The 16,333-nt window shown below is 42.3% G+C and overlaps 3 protein-coding genes across 3 annotated transcripts; all 3 read right to left on the reverse strand.

Annotated features, from left to right (window-relative positions):
* Positions 1 to 46: 46 nt before the first annotated feature.
* Positions 47 to 1,228, reverse strand: LOC138785643 (olfactory receptor 5G3-like). Its single transcript, XM_069961803.1, has 2 exons — positions 1,220 to 1,228; positions 47 to 979 (listed from the first exon to the last, which is right to left on the reverse strand). Exons 1-2 carry the CDS (start codon positions 1,226 to 1,228, stop codon positions 47 to 49), a joined length of 942 nt encoding a protein of 313 aa, XP_069817904.1.
* Positions 1,229 to 6,220: 4,992 nt separating this feature from the next.
* LOC138785649 (olfactory receptor 6N1-like) lies at positions 6,221 to 9,774 on the reverse strand. The gene is made up of 3 exons (XM_069961816.1): positions 9,753 to 9,774; positions 9,399 to 9,547; positions 6,221 to 7,135 (listed from the first exon to the last, which is right to left on the reverse strand). The coding sequence occupies exons 1-3, from the start codon at positions 9,772 to 9,774 to the stop codon at positions 6,221 to 6,223; spliced, it is 1,086 nt and encodes a 361-aa protein (XP_069817917.1).
* Positions 9,775 to 13,114: 3,340 nt separating this feature from the next.
* LOC138785654 (olfactory receptor 6N2-like) lies at positions 13,115 to 14,488 on the reverse strand. Its single transcript, XM_069961827.1, has 2 exons — positions 14,300 to 14,488; positions 13,115 to 14,038 (listed from the first exon to the last, which is right to left on the reverse strand). Exons 1-2 carry the CDS (start codon positions 14,486 to 14,488, stop codon positions 13,115 to 13,117), a joined length of 1,113 nt encoding a protein of 370 aa, XP_069817928.1.
* Positions 14,489 to 16,333: the final 1,845 nt, after the last annotated feature.

Genomic DNA, 16,333 nt, shown 5'->3' on the forward strand with positions numbered 1-16,333 from the left:
TTTAGTATTTATCCTTAAAATAAACATTGGTGTTTCACCTCTCCACTCACTCGGTAAATATGTCAATGTTTTTAAATTTTTTTAGAGCTTTACTTATATTTTCATTTCTTAGACTGTATATAATGGGGTTGATGAAAGGTGTAAATACAGTATATAGAAGAGATAGGATCTCAATGATGATCAAGGTTTGCTCTTGTGTTGGTACAGCATAAACACCAAACAGCTTCCAATAGAATATGGATTCCACAATGAGGTGGGAGCTACAGGTGGAGAAGGCTTTCTGTCTACCAGTACTGGATGGGATCCTTAGGATGGCGAGCATAATCTTGACATAAGATACAGTTATCATGATCGTGGGGATTATTACTATAGGAGAACTTAGAAATGTGATTTCAAAATGAACAGTGAAGGTATCTGAGCAGGCAAGGTCCAGGAGAGGGTTAATGTCACAGAAAAAATGGTCAATGGTATTTGGTCCACAAAATTTCAACATTCCTGTTGTGATAGAAGAAATCAGTGTAATTAAAAAGCTGAAACACCAACTAATAAGAGCGAAGTTCATACAACAAGTCCGGGTCATTATAGAAGTATAACGGAGCGGATTACAGATGGCCACATATCGGTCATAGGACATCACAGCCAGGAGAAGACACTCAAAAGCTTCTGAGGCACAGAAAAAATAATATTGAGTCATACAGCCAATAAAAGTAATGGTGGCCCCATTATTCAGTAGGACGTGGAGCAGATTGAGGACAATATCTGTAGATAATAAGATATCACTGATGGAGAGTTGTGAGATGAAGTAGTACATTGGGGTGTGGAGGATCTTACTGGTGGACACCAGGGTGATGATCAGGAGATTCCCACATATTGTCCCCCAATAAACCACCAGGAATAGACAGAAGAGGAAAATACGAAACTGTTCATTGACCTGAAATCCTAAAAGGAAAAAATGTGTAACAATGGTCATATTCCTTCCCTGTGATTAGGAAGAAAAAAATGACAATGAAAAACCTGTTCTAGGATATAGGTGCATCCTGTGGTCCATAAACATAACTAATCTATTATTTACAGTTGTCACTCTATAACAATAGGCACCTGAGCTTTACTGCTTCAACTCCCAACTTTGTGGAACTTTTGTGTTTTTCTGCATGTTTGTGGGGTTTCATTATTTTTGTTTACGTTCACAGAATGAGGATGAAAAGCTGAGGACACTCACCGATATCATGCAGTATTCTTTATTTCAAATGCAGTTCAAATTCATCAGGGCTTATCATTTCTAGCAGCAACCGCAAGACACGTAGCAGTACAAACATGACGGTGAGTGGGTGAAATGGCTGTCATGTTTGTACTGCTAAAAAAAAACCTAAAAAAAAAACAGAGTTTGAGTCCCGGTTGTCTTGGTGCTTCAGTTACTATTCATCTTGAAAAAACATTCAGGTGACTGATGGGGCTGAAAAAGTGTGCGTTCACCGAAGCTGGTGTTCCTTCTGCCTGCTGCCCAACAAAGGACTGGGCTTTGTACTGACTTATGAACTGTCTAAATTTAACTTTGAGGTTGACTTTTATAAATTTTGCAGATCACTTGAATTAAAAATGCATTCTTCTGAGGTAAAATGGAAAGATCAGAACGAACAGTCACCCGAATGTCAAGATGAACAATAAACCAAACATGAAGACACCATAACCATGAGTCAAACTCTGGTTTGTTCATTCATTCAAAGACATAAGATGATTACCATTGAGCGCGCCAGGACAATTAGTCAGTGCAAGTTAAAACTTTTTTTAATCTGCTGATTTTATTTTGGGGCAAAAAGAATTACCTTAAAACCATCAGGAGCCTTCACAGGTAAGGCAATCTATAGATCTTATTGTCCTTTTTATATCAGTCAAGTAGATGTAGTTTGTATTTAACATTACTCTATGATTTATGTAATCGGTGTCCCTCATGGGCTACACAACGTCTATCGGATGATATTCCTTTTAATGCTCCCTGTGATAATATTGACCATGAACATTGTCTATTCCAGTAAGGGCCTGTAACACTATTGGACTTACATCCGGTATTTCCATCTTCTTCTACCGAAGAGCATGAATGTAATTTGAGTTGTCCCCAATCTGCTTGGAATATAATTGCAGCGTTAAAGAAAATCTCAGTAAATAAAACAAGGTGTGCCATGCGGTTATCAGCTGTATAATGCTACACAAGGGCCTCTATATATACGAATACAGGTGACAGAAGAGACCTGGGGGATGTGCGTCTTCTCGTGTCTCCTGCGTCTTATCCTGCTAAGAAAATAAAATACATTAATGAATAGCTAATTGTCCCATCAATAACTCGGGTCATTTGTTACAAGAAAGCAAGAAAAAAAGATAAGGATGACATAATTTAACAAATAAAGCTTAACACGAATGTACCATTAGGTGCATATATATATATTTTTTACATTAACAGCCCATCACTGGTACAGGGATGCGCCTGTCTATTACCAAGCACTGGTCCACCCCGAAATATTGGGGGTAAGCACGCTGGCCCCCAGTGTGATGACACCCTCTCCACTCTGTGATGTGGCTCCATTACAGAGGGGGGATTGTCACTCTGGGAGACGGAAGGCCTACCCCCAGTGATTCAGTGTGGCCAGGTGCTTGGGAATAGACGAGCGCTGTACAGTAAAAAAAAAAAGGACCACACCACCCACATTCCCTGAGCACTTACTTGTCTATTCTACATATTGTTAGAGATGAGCAGACTTTTCGGATTTCTGGTTCGTGAGAACCAGAACAATCGGCATTGGATTCCCACTGTCTGCTGGCTCTGTGCAGCGGGTGGATACCTCCTAAGGAACGTCTGGAAAACTGGGATACAGCCATTGCCAATGAAAGTTCGCTCATCTCTACATATTGTGCGTTAAAAAGTCAATTAGGTGGTCCTATTCAATGATTGACAGCTCTTTCTACCCATACAGATACACACAGAGAGCTGTCAACCTCTGAACAGAGAAACAGATCGCAGATCTCAGGGAGACCAGCTAAACGATAACACTGTCGTCTGCTAGTGAAAGCACTCAATGCAGTGAAATCCTAGTTCCATTGCCCCCTGGGAAACATGAATATGCAAAAGGAAAGCCTGTGGGGCCTTATTCAAGAGTCTCGCAACACAGGAATAGCCAGATATTCTACGGGGAAGGGCCCAGCCATGGGGTGGCTCCTGTAGGGAAATCACCAAAACACCATATTAAGTCCTATAAGTACTGAATGAAATGACAAGGGAATAACCAAGACCAGTCATCCATCCACATACAGCTGTTTCGGGGTGTTGCTTCTGATCAGTGTGGAGCAGGATTCTGGCTAGGTGGGAGCAATGTCTAGTAGAGCCATAAGAGACCAGCCAAACTATATCACTGCCAGCTGGGAAACATGGGGGCAATGCACCTAGGATTTCACTGCATTGAGCGCTTTTAATAGCAGCCAGCAGTGTTATCGTTTGGCTGGTCTCCCTGAGATCAGCGATCTGTTTCTCTCATGGCTCTACTATGCATTGCTCCCACCTAGCCAGAATCCTGCTCCACACTGATGAGGGGAAACACCCGAAACAGCTGTATGTAGACTGATACCTGGCCTTGGTTATTCCCTTGTCATTAAAATGACTTATAGGGCCACTTAAAATGGTGGTTTTGGGGGTTTCCCTACAGGAACCACCCCTTAGCTGGGTCCTTTCTGGTAAGATATCTGGCTAGTCCTGTGTTTTGAGACTCTTGAATGAGGCTCCACAGGCTTTTCTTTTGCATATTCAAACCTCTGAATAGGACCACCCATGTGACTACTTAGCCCAATAAGAGCAGACAATTACAAGGGTAAAAGACAAGTTATCCTGGAACATTTCCTTAAAAACTATATATTAATCTGCTCAACTCCTCCTGCTCTATAACATGCTGCCTGCAGGTTGGACAGCATTTTCAGTGGGACAGATTTTCTTTAAAGGAAATACAGTAGGTAAAGAAAGAATAAAGCATAAAATTTACTTTGTTCTCCTATTCTTCATATAAGGTCTAATGTCCATGAGCCTGCAAAGAGTAAGAAACCATAATGTGTTCCCTGCAGTGTCCCCCAATATACCTGGGGGGGGGGGGGGATTTATTAAAAGGCTAAAATGCCTTTTTAGTCGCAGATGGGCCCGATCGCTGTAAAAATATTAGAAAATAGACCATTTGGGAATATTTTATTTGCATCTGGCTGATCTGCGCCTTCTGTGCCAATGGGGCGAAGAGAGGGTGTTACGGGGGTGGAGGGTGGTGGGGGGGGGGTTGAGGCCTCTGCGTGTGCCGCATTTATAATTTTTCGGGGGGAGGGGGAATGATAATTTGTCGCATGGACGCTCTCCGCAGTGAGCCTCTACATAAATCCTCTGAGTTCCGGAGCTGCGGGGACATTTGGAAGCCTGGCGTAGAAAATGCTGGACCTAATAAATGTCCTCCCAGGTCCGTATACATTGAAAAAAAAAGTTATGCATGTTCCATCAGATGTTGCAATAGGGAAATATACTTCCCCGGAAAAGGGCATATTACATAACCTGATGAGTGGGATAAGTGAGCGCTGATCTGATACATAGTCAGGGAGATGGATGTAAGATTGGCCATTACTTACAGACTATTAGATGGCTCGATGATCGTGTGGCAAGAGCTGCGGGGATAAAGATGTCCGTGCAGCCCTTACTTTGTGTGCTCAATGTCAGTATGTAGAAAATATTGAACATGTGAGCTTATCCCTTCACGCTTCCCGGGTCTCCTCTTGCCTTGTCTCTGCATCCCAAGGTGATCGCACCCGCTGAGGACACTTTCGAACTTCAGTAACAGCCTACTTAGCCAATCAGTGGCTGCGATACTGTCCCATCTAAGGCAGTGATTGGCAGTGAGTGTTTGTGGAGGTAGGGGATACAGATACGATGCAGAAGGACTACGTGGGAGTGTAGAGAGGTTAACATAGCTTGTTTATTTTTTTCTATATGTTGAATCAGCTGCCATGACCTATTACACGGAGAGATGATCAGCTGAAGAGAGAGCGATTGCTGTCTTTATTACATGATATATGTGTCAGGAGAAGAGCCAAGTGCTCAGCTCCCTGCACTGCCAAAACACACATCCGGCTCTCTGACAGCATCGTCAGCTTCCCTGGAGGCTGGCCCAGTCGGTTGCTAGGTGCGCGCCAATGGTTTCCTTAGCAGCAGGCTGGGTTACTGGGGACGCATTAATAATTCGTTGTAATGCTGTCGCGGCCAGGGCATCACAACCCTAGTCCAATCAGTATTAGGTGTGTTATATTGTTAACTTACTGACGGCAGGCACCACCAGTCAGAAGTCTGTACTTGCCCTAGGGCCGGAGTTTTGCCTGGGACGCCTGGGACTGGAACTTTAGGCCTCATAAGTATCCTCTTCTTTCGCACTGTGTAAAAGGGCCTTTACTCAAGGATCACATTTCCTTCTTCTTCCCCCCCCCCCCCCCCCCCCCCCCCCCCCCCCCCCCCCCGCCACAGTACAGTATTGGTTAGTGTATTCACTGCTCTTACTGACAGTGTACCCCATAGAGCTAAAATTTGTGAAAATATGCCAATGGTGGACACGGAGGGAGGACTTTGGTCACACGCTACTCCATGCTAGGCCTTTTTTTGGACAGGATTGTCGTTCAGCATCCAGATAAAGATGAAACAGCCTAAAGGAGGGGTGCCTGATTTTAGCTCTATGGGGCACACAGGGAGCTGAAAAATACATACTACTACATAGTGCCAAATACGGCCATGTAATGCACATAATAACCCAGAGCAGTGCCAAATCAGCACCATGGTGCAGTAATACATACTTGTTTCTGTTGTGGCCCAGGGTGATAGACAGTAATAGCAGGTGGGCTTCTGGTGTTTCTACTGAGGCACATGTCATGGTTGCTAGAAATGGCATTACCCACCCCCGGACACAATGGCACTGGCTTTTGTAAAGGGTAGCACAGGGTATGGGTGCAGGTGCAGCAAAGTAAAAATCAGAAATAAATATGAGTCCAGCACTTAACCAGAAAATAACTTTTACTTAGAATCTTCAGTTAGGAAAGTTAGGAAGGGCAGGTGTTGGTAGTGGTTGAGGTAGTAGCTGATAGTAGGAGTAAGAGGTAGAAGAAGTATTGCTTGTCTTGTTAGGTTCTTCCTAGACTGTTTCTCCGACAGCTACAAAGGAGATTAAAGTTTGTTTTCCATTTCACGTAAGGCTTTCATTATATCCTTGTTCCTTAAACTGTATATGATGGGGTTGATGAATGGAGTGAATACAGTATACAGAAGAGATAGGATCTTACTGGCAGTCAAAGTTTGCTCCTTTGTTGGGAAAGCATACACACTGAATATAGTCCAATAGAATACACAGACAACAATGAGGTGGGAGCTACAGGTGGAGAAGGCTTTCTTCCGACCAACATTGGATGGGATCCTTACGATGGTGACAATAATACATGCATACAATACTATAATTATTAGACTTGGGGTCATGACTAGGGGCACACCTAGTAATGTTACCTCAAGTTCAACAATGAAGGTGTCGGAACAAGCATTTTCTAGTAAAGGAACATAGTCACAGTAAAAATGGTCAATGATATTCGGTTCACAAAACTTTAGCATTGACAATGTTATCATGTAGGTCAATATAATGGAGAAACCTAACACCCAACACATGGCGGCCAACCTCACACAGTACCCTCTTGTCATGATAGAAGCATAGCGGAGGGGATTACAGATGGCCACATATCTGTCATAAGACATCACTGTGAGGATGAGACAGTCAGACGCCTCTGTAGCCCCAAAAAAATACAACTGAGTGATACAGTTTTTGAAGGTAATGGTGGCCCCATTATTTATAAGAATATTAAGCATTTTGGGCGAAATATTTGTAGATAATATGATGTCACTGATGGACAGCTGTGAGATGAAGAAGTACATTGGGGTGTGGAGGATCTTGCTGGTGGACACCAGGATGATGATCAGGAGGTTCCCACATATTGTCCCCCAGTAAACCATTAGGAAGAGACAAAACAGTAAAAGTCTGATATTTTGGCTACATTGGAATCCTAAAAGGAAAAAATTTATAGTTGCATTGTTCTCCTGTAGGAAAAGCAATTAACAAGATAAAACGGAGATGTCTACTTCTACTGTATTTTACATACAGCTAAGGATTAATATATATATTAATGGCTGCTTAGTCTATGACATATTAAACCACTACCATACAAGCCAGCCCCTTAGTTGTAAGTTCTATGAGAAAACAGTCCTAGACCCCAGCAGTAATAATATCAAGTGACCCCTGAGGAAGTCTCAATGTGATACGGAACACATGGGGCTCGGTGGACCCCCAACACTTACCCTCTCCAGATGAGCAGATTGGCTGATACAACTTCATACTGTACTTTTTATTCTGATTTTGCACTTTTCACTTGCACTGTATATGGTTACATATAGGTTTTATGTGGGCTTCTCATTACACTATGTATTAGTACTGTCAGGAGGTGGTCACTTGAGGTGCTGGGATCTTGGGACTTATTTTCAACATAAATTGTTTCTCTGTAAGTTATACTCTTTTTATGTTTTTTTTTTTTTTTTACAAGGGTCGGAGTTGTGTAATATGTATATTTGTGTACCTGAATACAACTATTTCTAATGTGGTCACCGGGCCATTTGCAGCTCTACCTGCCTGCAGGCTCTAACAATTCTAAAATGTATAAATTTTTCTAATTGCAGCGATGTTGTTCAGGTTCTCTAGAGTAAAAAAAAATAAAATAATTAAGACTTTTACCATGAAAAAGTTGTAATATAATGAGTACAGGTAAAAGAATCAATGGTTCATGTACAGCCAAGGTTCCATTGGATGCAGACGTTCTGTGTGATAGTCTACATTATGGTCCATACCGAGCTCCCCGTTGTAGGACAGGTAATGGGTTTACAGTCTCTTCTGACAAGAACCCTAAGGAGGTACTGTATACTGAATTAAGTTTTTTATTGTTTTGTTGGTGTCAGTGTGGTATAGATGACCAGCATAGTTGTATATTATTCTCTAAGAAGATATAATTCGAACAAGGATGCCTGGGAAGTCTGCGAGGAAGAGGAGAAGGCAGCCTGACTGAAGAGCATGATACAACCAACATCACTAACATTTCTTATTATCAGCCACTTGTGAATGTCGATGGAGAAGGCATTGTTGTCTGTATATACAATGTCCCCATGTCCAGCATAGGGGTCTTCCTATTGATAAGTACAATGCCGGATTGATAGAATGTCCCAATGTGTACGCCAACACATCATTTATGTAAGCAGGACTAGACACTGCTTGCATCTATATATACCTAATAGGAAGCTGTGTCTATACGTCTATGGAGGTTCCTGATACTGTCTCCAGTGATCGATTCCAATTAGAGACTGTTAGCTAGAAGCATTCTGGTCTCAAGGAAGTCAAAAAAGGAAAAACAAAAAGAAGGAAAAACAGAAGGGGCCTCGCATAATGTATATTACATTCATGCATCAAAACACACAGTCAGGTTCCATTGTTAATACCACTTCCTACTTACAGCGTTAAGTTCATGGAGGAAGTGAGAGGCTTGATAGATTATTTATAACATGTAGGATATTCCGTCTGCACATATATTCCTTGTTGCTGTCTTGCGTAGTGATAAATGGACCAGTGGATATCCGAGTTTGTTCAAACTTGGGGGGGGGGGGGGAGTTTGCAGATCCGGACTTTAACACAAACTTGTCCATGAACCTGAACCTCATTGACGTCAATGGGGACCCCAACTTTGGGACACCAAAATGGCTATAAAATGGGTGTGGGAAGGAATAGAGGGCTGCAAATGGATGTTGCCAGAGACACACACATAGTGCTGTAACCAAATATTTCAACTGTTAACAAGTTAGTCAACTAAATGAGCGACAGTCTGGAGGTGACCCTCTGAAAAAAATGGTTACATTAAATAAAAAAATAATTGAATCTGACATTTAATTTTAATTTAAAATGTAATTTTGATTTTAAATTTAAGTTTAATTTTGATCTCGAAACAAAGAAATTGTAAGAGACAAATCTGAAAGTAGTCCTTGGTTGGAGCGACAAGGGCCAGGCCCGGAAGAAAACTATCCCTCCAAGAGGGTATAGGTTTTTAGGGGTAACAGAGGAGACAATGTTACAGGGAAGTGGGGATGATAACATTAAATCATCGAAATTTGTGGATGTTTTCACACCCTCCTCTTTTTTCTCATATTTTCTTTCAGCCACCAGCTCCTCAACACAGACTACCCCACTGTTATACCTTCTAATTCACTAGACTTGAACCCAAAGGAGCATCTATTGGACCACCTTGATCATGCCTGTGACACCTACCAGGACTTTTCTCTCCTGCATCTGAAAGTTACTTTGGATATTAGTTGCTGGTGGTGGATAATGGAACTTGACTGGGCATATGTACTCATTTGGGTCAAGCTCAGTGGCTCCATTATAATAGTTGGAGATTTTCACAACTGTGACCGGGTCTATAAATCAGGGGGACCAGAGGATGACTGAATCCTTCTGCTTCCCAGCACCCACTTCCTCTGAATCCAGGTGTCCAGAAGCAAGCCTTCCAAGAAGTGGCGACAGCAGACATATATCCTGACCATTGCATGGGGTCAAAACCATGTCCAATAGCAATATGGTGTTGCAGCTATTCTGCACACAATGATTGGCTTATGCACTCACCCTTCCATGTCTTAGAAGGCATACTTCCAAGATGTGAAAATGCTGGAAGTGAGCGCTTGAGAGCAGAAGGTTTCAGCCGTCTTATGCTTCTTTTCAGTGTAGAAGTGCTTTTTTATCATCAGTGGAAAGTTTCACAAGGTGGGCATTTGTGGCCTCTGTCGTGTAGCTGAGACGTAAGACGTCGCTTGCAATATATTTGTATTGGCAATGTCACACGGGGTGGGAAGGGTTTAGAGCACTAGACCAAAGCTGGGAGAGAGAGCTGAAATTCCACATAGCCCTGTTTCAGTGAAACTGTCTAGAATAGAAGAGAAGACTATTAAAAAATGTAATATTTATTAGAGGTAAGTCATGGACATGAGCAACGTTTTTAAAAATGATATTGGCAAACTGCACTAAGACAGCTTTATGTTTTATGTTTGGTGGTTTTAGTGCAGTTCTGCTGTTCGCACTACAATACTTACCCGTCTATGCTCTCCTGGGGTCCTCCTCTGTGTCTGGTGTATTCAAACGCCTCCAGCCTGTTTAGCCAATGACTAACTGAGACGACACAGTGCCCAAACAAGAGTGACAGACTGCTCAGCCAATCACTGGCCACAGCGCTGTCCTGTCTTAGTCAGTCACTGATTGGCTGAGCAAGCTGACATCTCTGGCAAATAGCGCCATCTAATTAAGTTTTCTTGTATTTTGTTTTCTGGGATGTGATGGTAACGAAATTCAACAGTTCTGATGTTCTGTATTTTATTTATTTATGGTTCACATGAAGGATCAAGAACATTTTAACTTATACAGTGGGGAAAAAAAACTATTTGGTCAGTCACCAATAGTGCAAGTTCCACCACTTAAAAAGATGAGAGAGGCGTCTGTAATTGACACCATATGTAGACCTCAACTTTGGGAGACAAAACAAATCCAGAAAATCACATTGTCTGATTTTGTAAGAATTTATTTGCAAATTATGGTGGAAAATAAGTATTTGGTCAGTAACAACATTTCATCTCAATACTTTGTTATATATCCTTTGTTGGCAATCACAGAGGTCAAACGTTTTCTGTAAGTCTTCACAAGGTTGGCACACACTGTTGTTGGTATGGTGGCCCATTCCTCCATGCAGATCTCCTCTAGAGCAGTGATGTTTTGGGGCTGTCACTTGGCAACACAGACTTTACACTCCCTCCAAAGGTTTTCTATAGGATTGAGATCTGGAGACTGGCTAGGCCACTCCAAGACCTTGAAATTCTTTTTACGAAGCCACTCCTTCATTGCCCTGGCGGTGTGCTTTGGATCATTGTCATGTTGAAAGACCCAGCCATGTTTCATCTTCAATGCCCTTGCTGATGGAAGGAGGTTTGCACTCAAAATCTCACGATACATGGCCCCATTCATTCTTTCATGTACCCGGATCAGTCGTCCTGGCCCCTTTGCAGAGAAACAGCCCCAAAGCATGATGTTTCCACCCCCATGCTTTACAGTAGGTATGGTGTTTGATGGATGCAACTCAGTATTCTTTTTCCTCCAAACACGACAAGTTGTGTTTCTACCAAACAGTTCCACTTTGGTTTCATCAGACCATAGGAAATTCTCCCAATACTCTTCTGGATCATCCAAATGCTCTCTAGCAAACTTCAGACGGGCCCGGACATGTACTGGCTTAAGCAGTGGGACACATCTGGCACTGCAGGATCTGAGTCCCTGGCGGCGTAGTGTGTTACTGATGGTAGGCTTTGTTACATTGGTCCCAGCTCTCTGCAGTTCATTCAATAGGTCCCCCCGCATTGTTCTGAGATTTTTGCTCACCGTTCTTGTGATCATTTTGACCTCACGGGGTGAGATTTTGTGTGGAGCCCCAGATCGAGGGAGATTATCAGTGATCTTGTATGTCTTCCATTTTCTAATTATTGCTCCCACAGTTGATTTTTTTACTCCAAGCTGGTTGCCTATTGCATATTCAGTCTTCCCAGCCTGGTGCAGGGCTACAATTTTATTTCTGGTGTCCTTTGACAGCTCTTTGGTCTTCACCATAGTGAAGTTTGGAGTCTGACTGTTTGAGGGTGTGCACAGGTGTCTTTTTATACTGATAAGTTTAAACAGGTGCCATTACTGCAGGTAATGTGTGGAGGAAAGAGGAGACTCTTGAAAAAGAAGTTACAGGTTTGTGAAAGTCAGAAATCTTGATTGTTTGTAGGTGACCAAATACTTATTTTCCACCATAATTTGCAAATAAATTCTTACAAAATCAGACAATGTGATTTTCGGGATTTTCATTTTGTCTCTCATAGTTGAGGTCTATCTATGATGTAAATTTCAGACGCCTCTCATCTTTTTAAGTGGGAGAACTTGCACTATTGGTGACTGACTAAATACTTTTTTTCCCCACTGTAGATGTATAGAGCAGACTCAGGTCCTGATACTTTACCATACAACCCTCTTCATTCCTGTCAGATTAATTTGCATGTGGGCTTGTGTGTAGCGAGTTTTGGATCCACTATACTGTACCACTGATAGCGATGACAAAGCTTCACCAGGGAGCAGAGTCTAAGAGACCGCTGGTCTACATCAGAGCCCATCGCAAGGTGGGATGGCCTGTCTTCAGCAGGTGACCCACAGGTCAATATCCCTGGCTTAGCTTGCTAGTAGTGGTGGGTGAGGTGCAGCTGGAGACACATAGGCATAAAGGCAGACAGAAACCCAGCAGGACTCACAGCTGGAACCCGGGCAGCAATAACTGCCTAGAACCAGGACAGCAGTCACAGACTGGAACCAGGACAGCAGTCACAGTCTGGAACCAGGACAGCAGTCACAGTCTGGAACCAGGACAGCAGTCACAGGCTGGAACTAGGACAACAGTCACAGTCTGGAACCAGCACAGCAGTCACAGTCTGGAACCAGGACAGCAGTCACAGTCTGGAACCAGCACAGCAGTCACAGTCTGGAACCAGGACAGCAGTCACAGTCTGGAACCAGGACAGCAGTCACAGTCTGGAACCAGAACAGCAGTCACAGGCTGGAACCAGGACAGCAGTCACAGTCTGGAACCAGCACAGCAGTCACAGTCTGGAACCAGGACAGCAGTCACAGTCTGGAACAGGACAGCAAACATGGGCTGGGACCACAAACAGCAGGAGCCACATGCAGGCAACAGGAACCACGTGCAGGAATCACAGGCAAAGCTGGGACCACACACTACAGGGTGGAAGGAGGCATTGTAGGGAGTGCTTGGGGTAACTACTGTAGCCTCGTTGTTGAATTTTAGTGGATGACCACCATTTAATGACAAGTACTTACCGTTATTTTAAAACAACTGCCATTGTTTTAAAATAATTGCCTTTAGTTACCGTTAAATGACGCCCATCTACTAAATTTCAACAGTGAATGAACAATGTTTCCTGAGCAGCTTTCCTAATGTCTTTATTCCTTAGACTGTATATAATGGGATTAACCAAAGGAGTAAAGACACTATAGAGCAGGGAGAGAAGTTTACTTATGGTGAGGGTCTGTCCTCTTTTTGGGACAACATAAACACTAAACATCGTCCAGTAGAATATGGAGACCACAATGAGGTGGGAGCTACAGGTGGAGAAGGCTTTCTGTCTACCGATACTGGATGAAAGCTTTAATATGGTCAATATAATTTTAGCATAGGATGAGATTATTATTATTGTTGGTATAATAACTAAAGGGAGGCTCAGAAAGAAGACTTCTAATTCAACAAGAAAAGTGTCCGAGCAGGAGATTTCCAGTAAGGGAACAAGATCACAGAAGAAATGGTCAATGATATTTAATCCACAAAATTTAAGTTTAGATATTGTTACAATGTCAATCAATATTATAAGATAACCGGCCAACCAGCAGAGAGCAGCCAGCTTCATACAACATGTACTCGTCATGATGGAGGAGTACCGGAGGGGATTACAGATGGCCACATATCTGTCATAGGACATCACTGTAAGGAGGAGACATTCTGTTGCTATTGAAACACTGAAAAAATAAAACTGAGCTATACAGCCAGTAAAAGAAATGGCCGCTCCATTATAGAGTATTATGTGAAGCATAATGGGGACGATGTCTGAGGTCACCAAGATGTCACTGATGGACAGGAGTGAGATGAAGAAGTACATTGGGGTGTGGAGGATCTTGCTGGTGGACACCAGGATGATGATCAGGAGATTCCCACATATTGTTCCCCAGTAAATCACCAGAAACAGACAGAATAGGGAAAGTCGTACATTTTGGTTACAATTAAATCCCAAGAGAAAAAAATGTGTGACCACAGTCAGGTTTGTCTCCTGTATGGGGAAGAAAAATATGTCAAATGACTATAATATATGGCAAACTTAAAAGACAACAGTTTAATGTATAGATGTATAGAGCAGACTCAGGTCCTGAGCCTTTACCATACAACCCTCTTCATTCCTGTCACATTAATTTATATGTGGACTAGTGTGTAGCGGCTAGAGTTGTGGATCCACTGTACCACCGATAGCGATGAGAAAGCCGTACCAGTAAGTGGAGTTTAAGGTCTACACCAGAGCCTACCAGGTCGCTACCCTTATCTTAGCGCTTGCTAGTGGTGGCAGGTGAGGTGCACCTGGACACATGTAGGCAGGAAGGCAGCCAGGAACAAAGAAGGACTTTCGGCTGGAACCAGGACAGCAGTCACAGGCTGAGACTTCGGTCAGGCGAGAGGAACCACGGGCAGGAATGAAGGGCAAAGCTGGGACCACACTAGGAAGCATGCAGAAGCTCCAACACAGGATCAGGGTGGAAGGAGGCCCTTTTAAATTTCAGAGACCCGGCATACCCGCACCCTAGGATATGGGAACGTGCATGCCAGCTTCGAGGAGAACAATCATGAGCATGGCGAGGTAAGAGTACACACACGGAGAACAAGCAGACCCAGCAACGCGGCGTTCGCAGAAGACAAAGAGAGAAGAGCAGGGGCGGCCGTGACATAGTGACCTAGCATCCTGGGCTATATAGTCTTAGCAGGAGGTTATATTGCTCCAAGTCGTCCAGTAATTCTCAAATTACTAACAGCATGCAAGACAGTTATAGCGCTTCTCTTCGCTTCACACTCGGCACTAGATCGAATTGAACTTCGAGTTCCTGTCAGCAGAAAGGATGGAGCAGGGCAGGCATCTCTCTTCCCTCTGGAAGGTTCTTAACAATGTGTGTGTGTTAACCTTCCGATGCTCACAGACCAAATTACCAAATCATAATGGTTTCAGCACTTCAAAAAGTATATAAAAAACGTATTTAATGTCCATGACAAAATTTTAAAGACTAAAATGACACATGACACACATTGTACGACACAGACTAAATAACATTTCTCAACAAAGTCAATGGCAATAGAAAAACTCCTTAGAAAGAAAAAGTAAAGACCAACCAAAAGTGTTTTCAAATGGGGGAAAAAAACAAAACAAAACATTTAGGGTATGTTCCCACAACGTACTAAAGATCGTAACGGCTGGAAATAATGTTCATAAACATTTCTGGCCATTGTTTAACTATATAAACAATGGGCAAATAGTCCAAAACGAGCACAAAAGCAGTCAATTTTCACTCGAAAGAAAAAACCTGAGCAGGCTTGCTTTATTACATGTGCTGTTCTAAGCCATAATGCTGTAGATTAAGTTTCTGAATGTTCCAGTACCTGCTTTAATATCCTGAATCATACAAAACACTGAGAGTAAAGTATACTTAAAAGTGAACTCCGGGCTGGAATTTTTTTTGCAATATGGCCAAGGAGGGGGTAGGTGAAAACAATAACATCCAGCCAGGGGCTGTAATAATGCACTGTGGGTGTCAGCGCTGGAGATGGGGAGGTAAGTGGATGGTCCTCACCCACACCCTTCCTGGCCATATTAAAAAGAAAATTTCTGCCCGGAGTTCTCCTTTGACAACGCATCCACAGTATGCATAGATATTGTCAGTCTATTAGCTTGCAAACTTCATCTTAAAAAAAAAAAAAAAAATATATATATATATTAGAATTTGTATTTTTACCATTTAAAAGTTATCAGCAACAGCAAATCTATGATGAATGTTACATCGGCTAAAAGATTCATCTTGTGATGCCAACAATCAGACCCAGAATATTCCCCTCCCGTAATGGTGTTTGTAAGACGTGACTGATAATCGGCCAGCCAGGGATAAAGCCTCAGAAAATCCACATCCAGATTTTTTATAGTTTTGTGTCAAAGTTTTTCTAACAAAAATATAAATGAATTTTAATTTTTTGTGAATAACTCAGCAGACAATCTCATAAGTTGAATCACTTACGACTCACATCAATATATAGCACACACTAACCCTTCTGTATCTTCTGTAAGTCTGGAGAGACTGTGATGTTGTCTCCTGTGATCCGGCCCCAGAGGGACTTATGCAAAGAAACTGTCTGTTTTTTTTTTTTTTTTTAAGATAAATACATAAATAAATACTAAGATGGTTGATATTGTACTTGTAAGTTTACAAATCTACTTTAGCTAATATACAATATCTCCCAGAAGTCAGTGCACCCTTTACATTTCGGTAAATATTTTATTATATCTTTTTATCATCAATGAAGATCAGAACGT

The sequence above is a fragment of the Dendropsophus ebraccatus genome, chromosome 1 (assembly GCF_027789765.1).
Source record: "Dendropsophus ebraccatus isolate aDenEbr1 chromosome 1, aDenEbr1.pat, whole genome shotgun sequence".
In the NCBI taxonomy this organism is placed as follows: domain Eukaryota; kingdom Metazoa; phylum Chordata; class Amphibia; order Anura; family Hylidae; genus Dendropsophus; species Dendropsophus ebraccatus.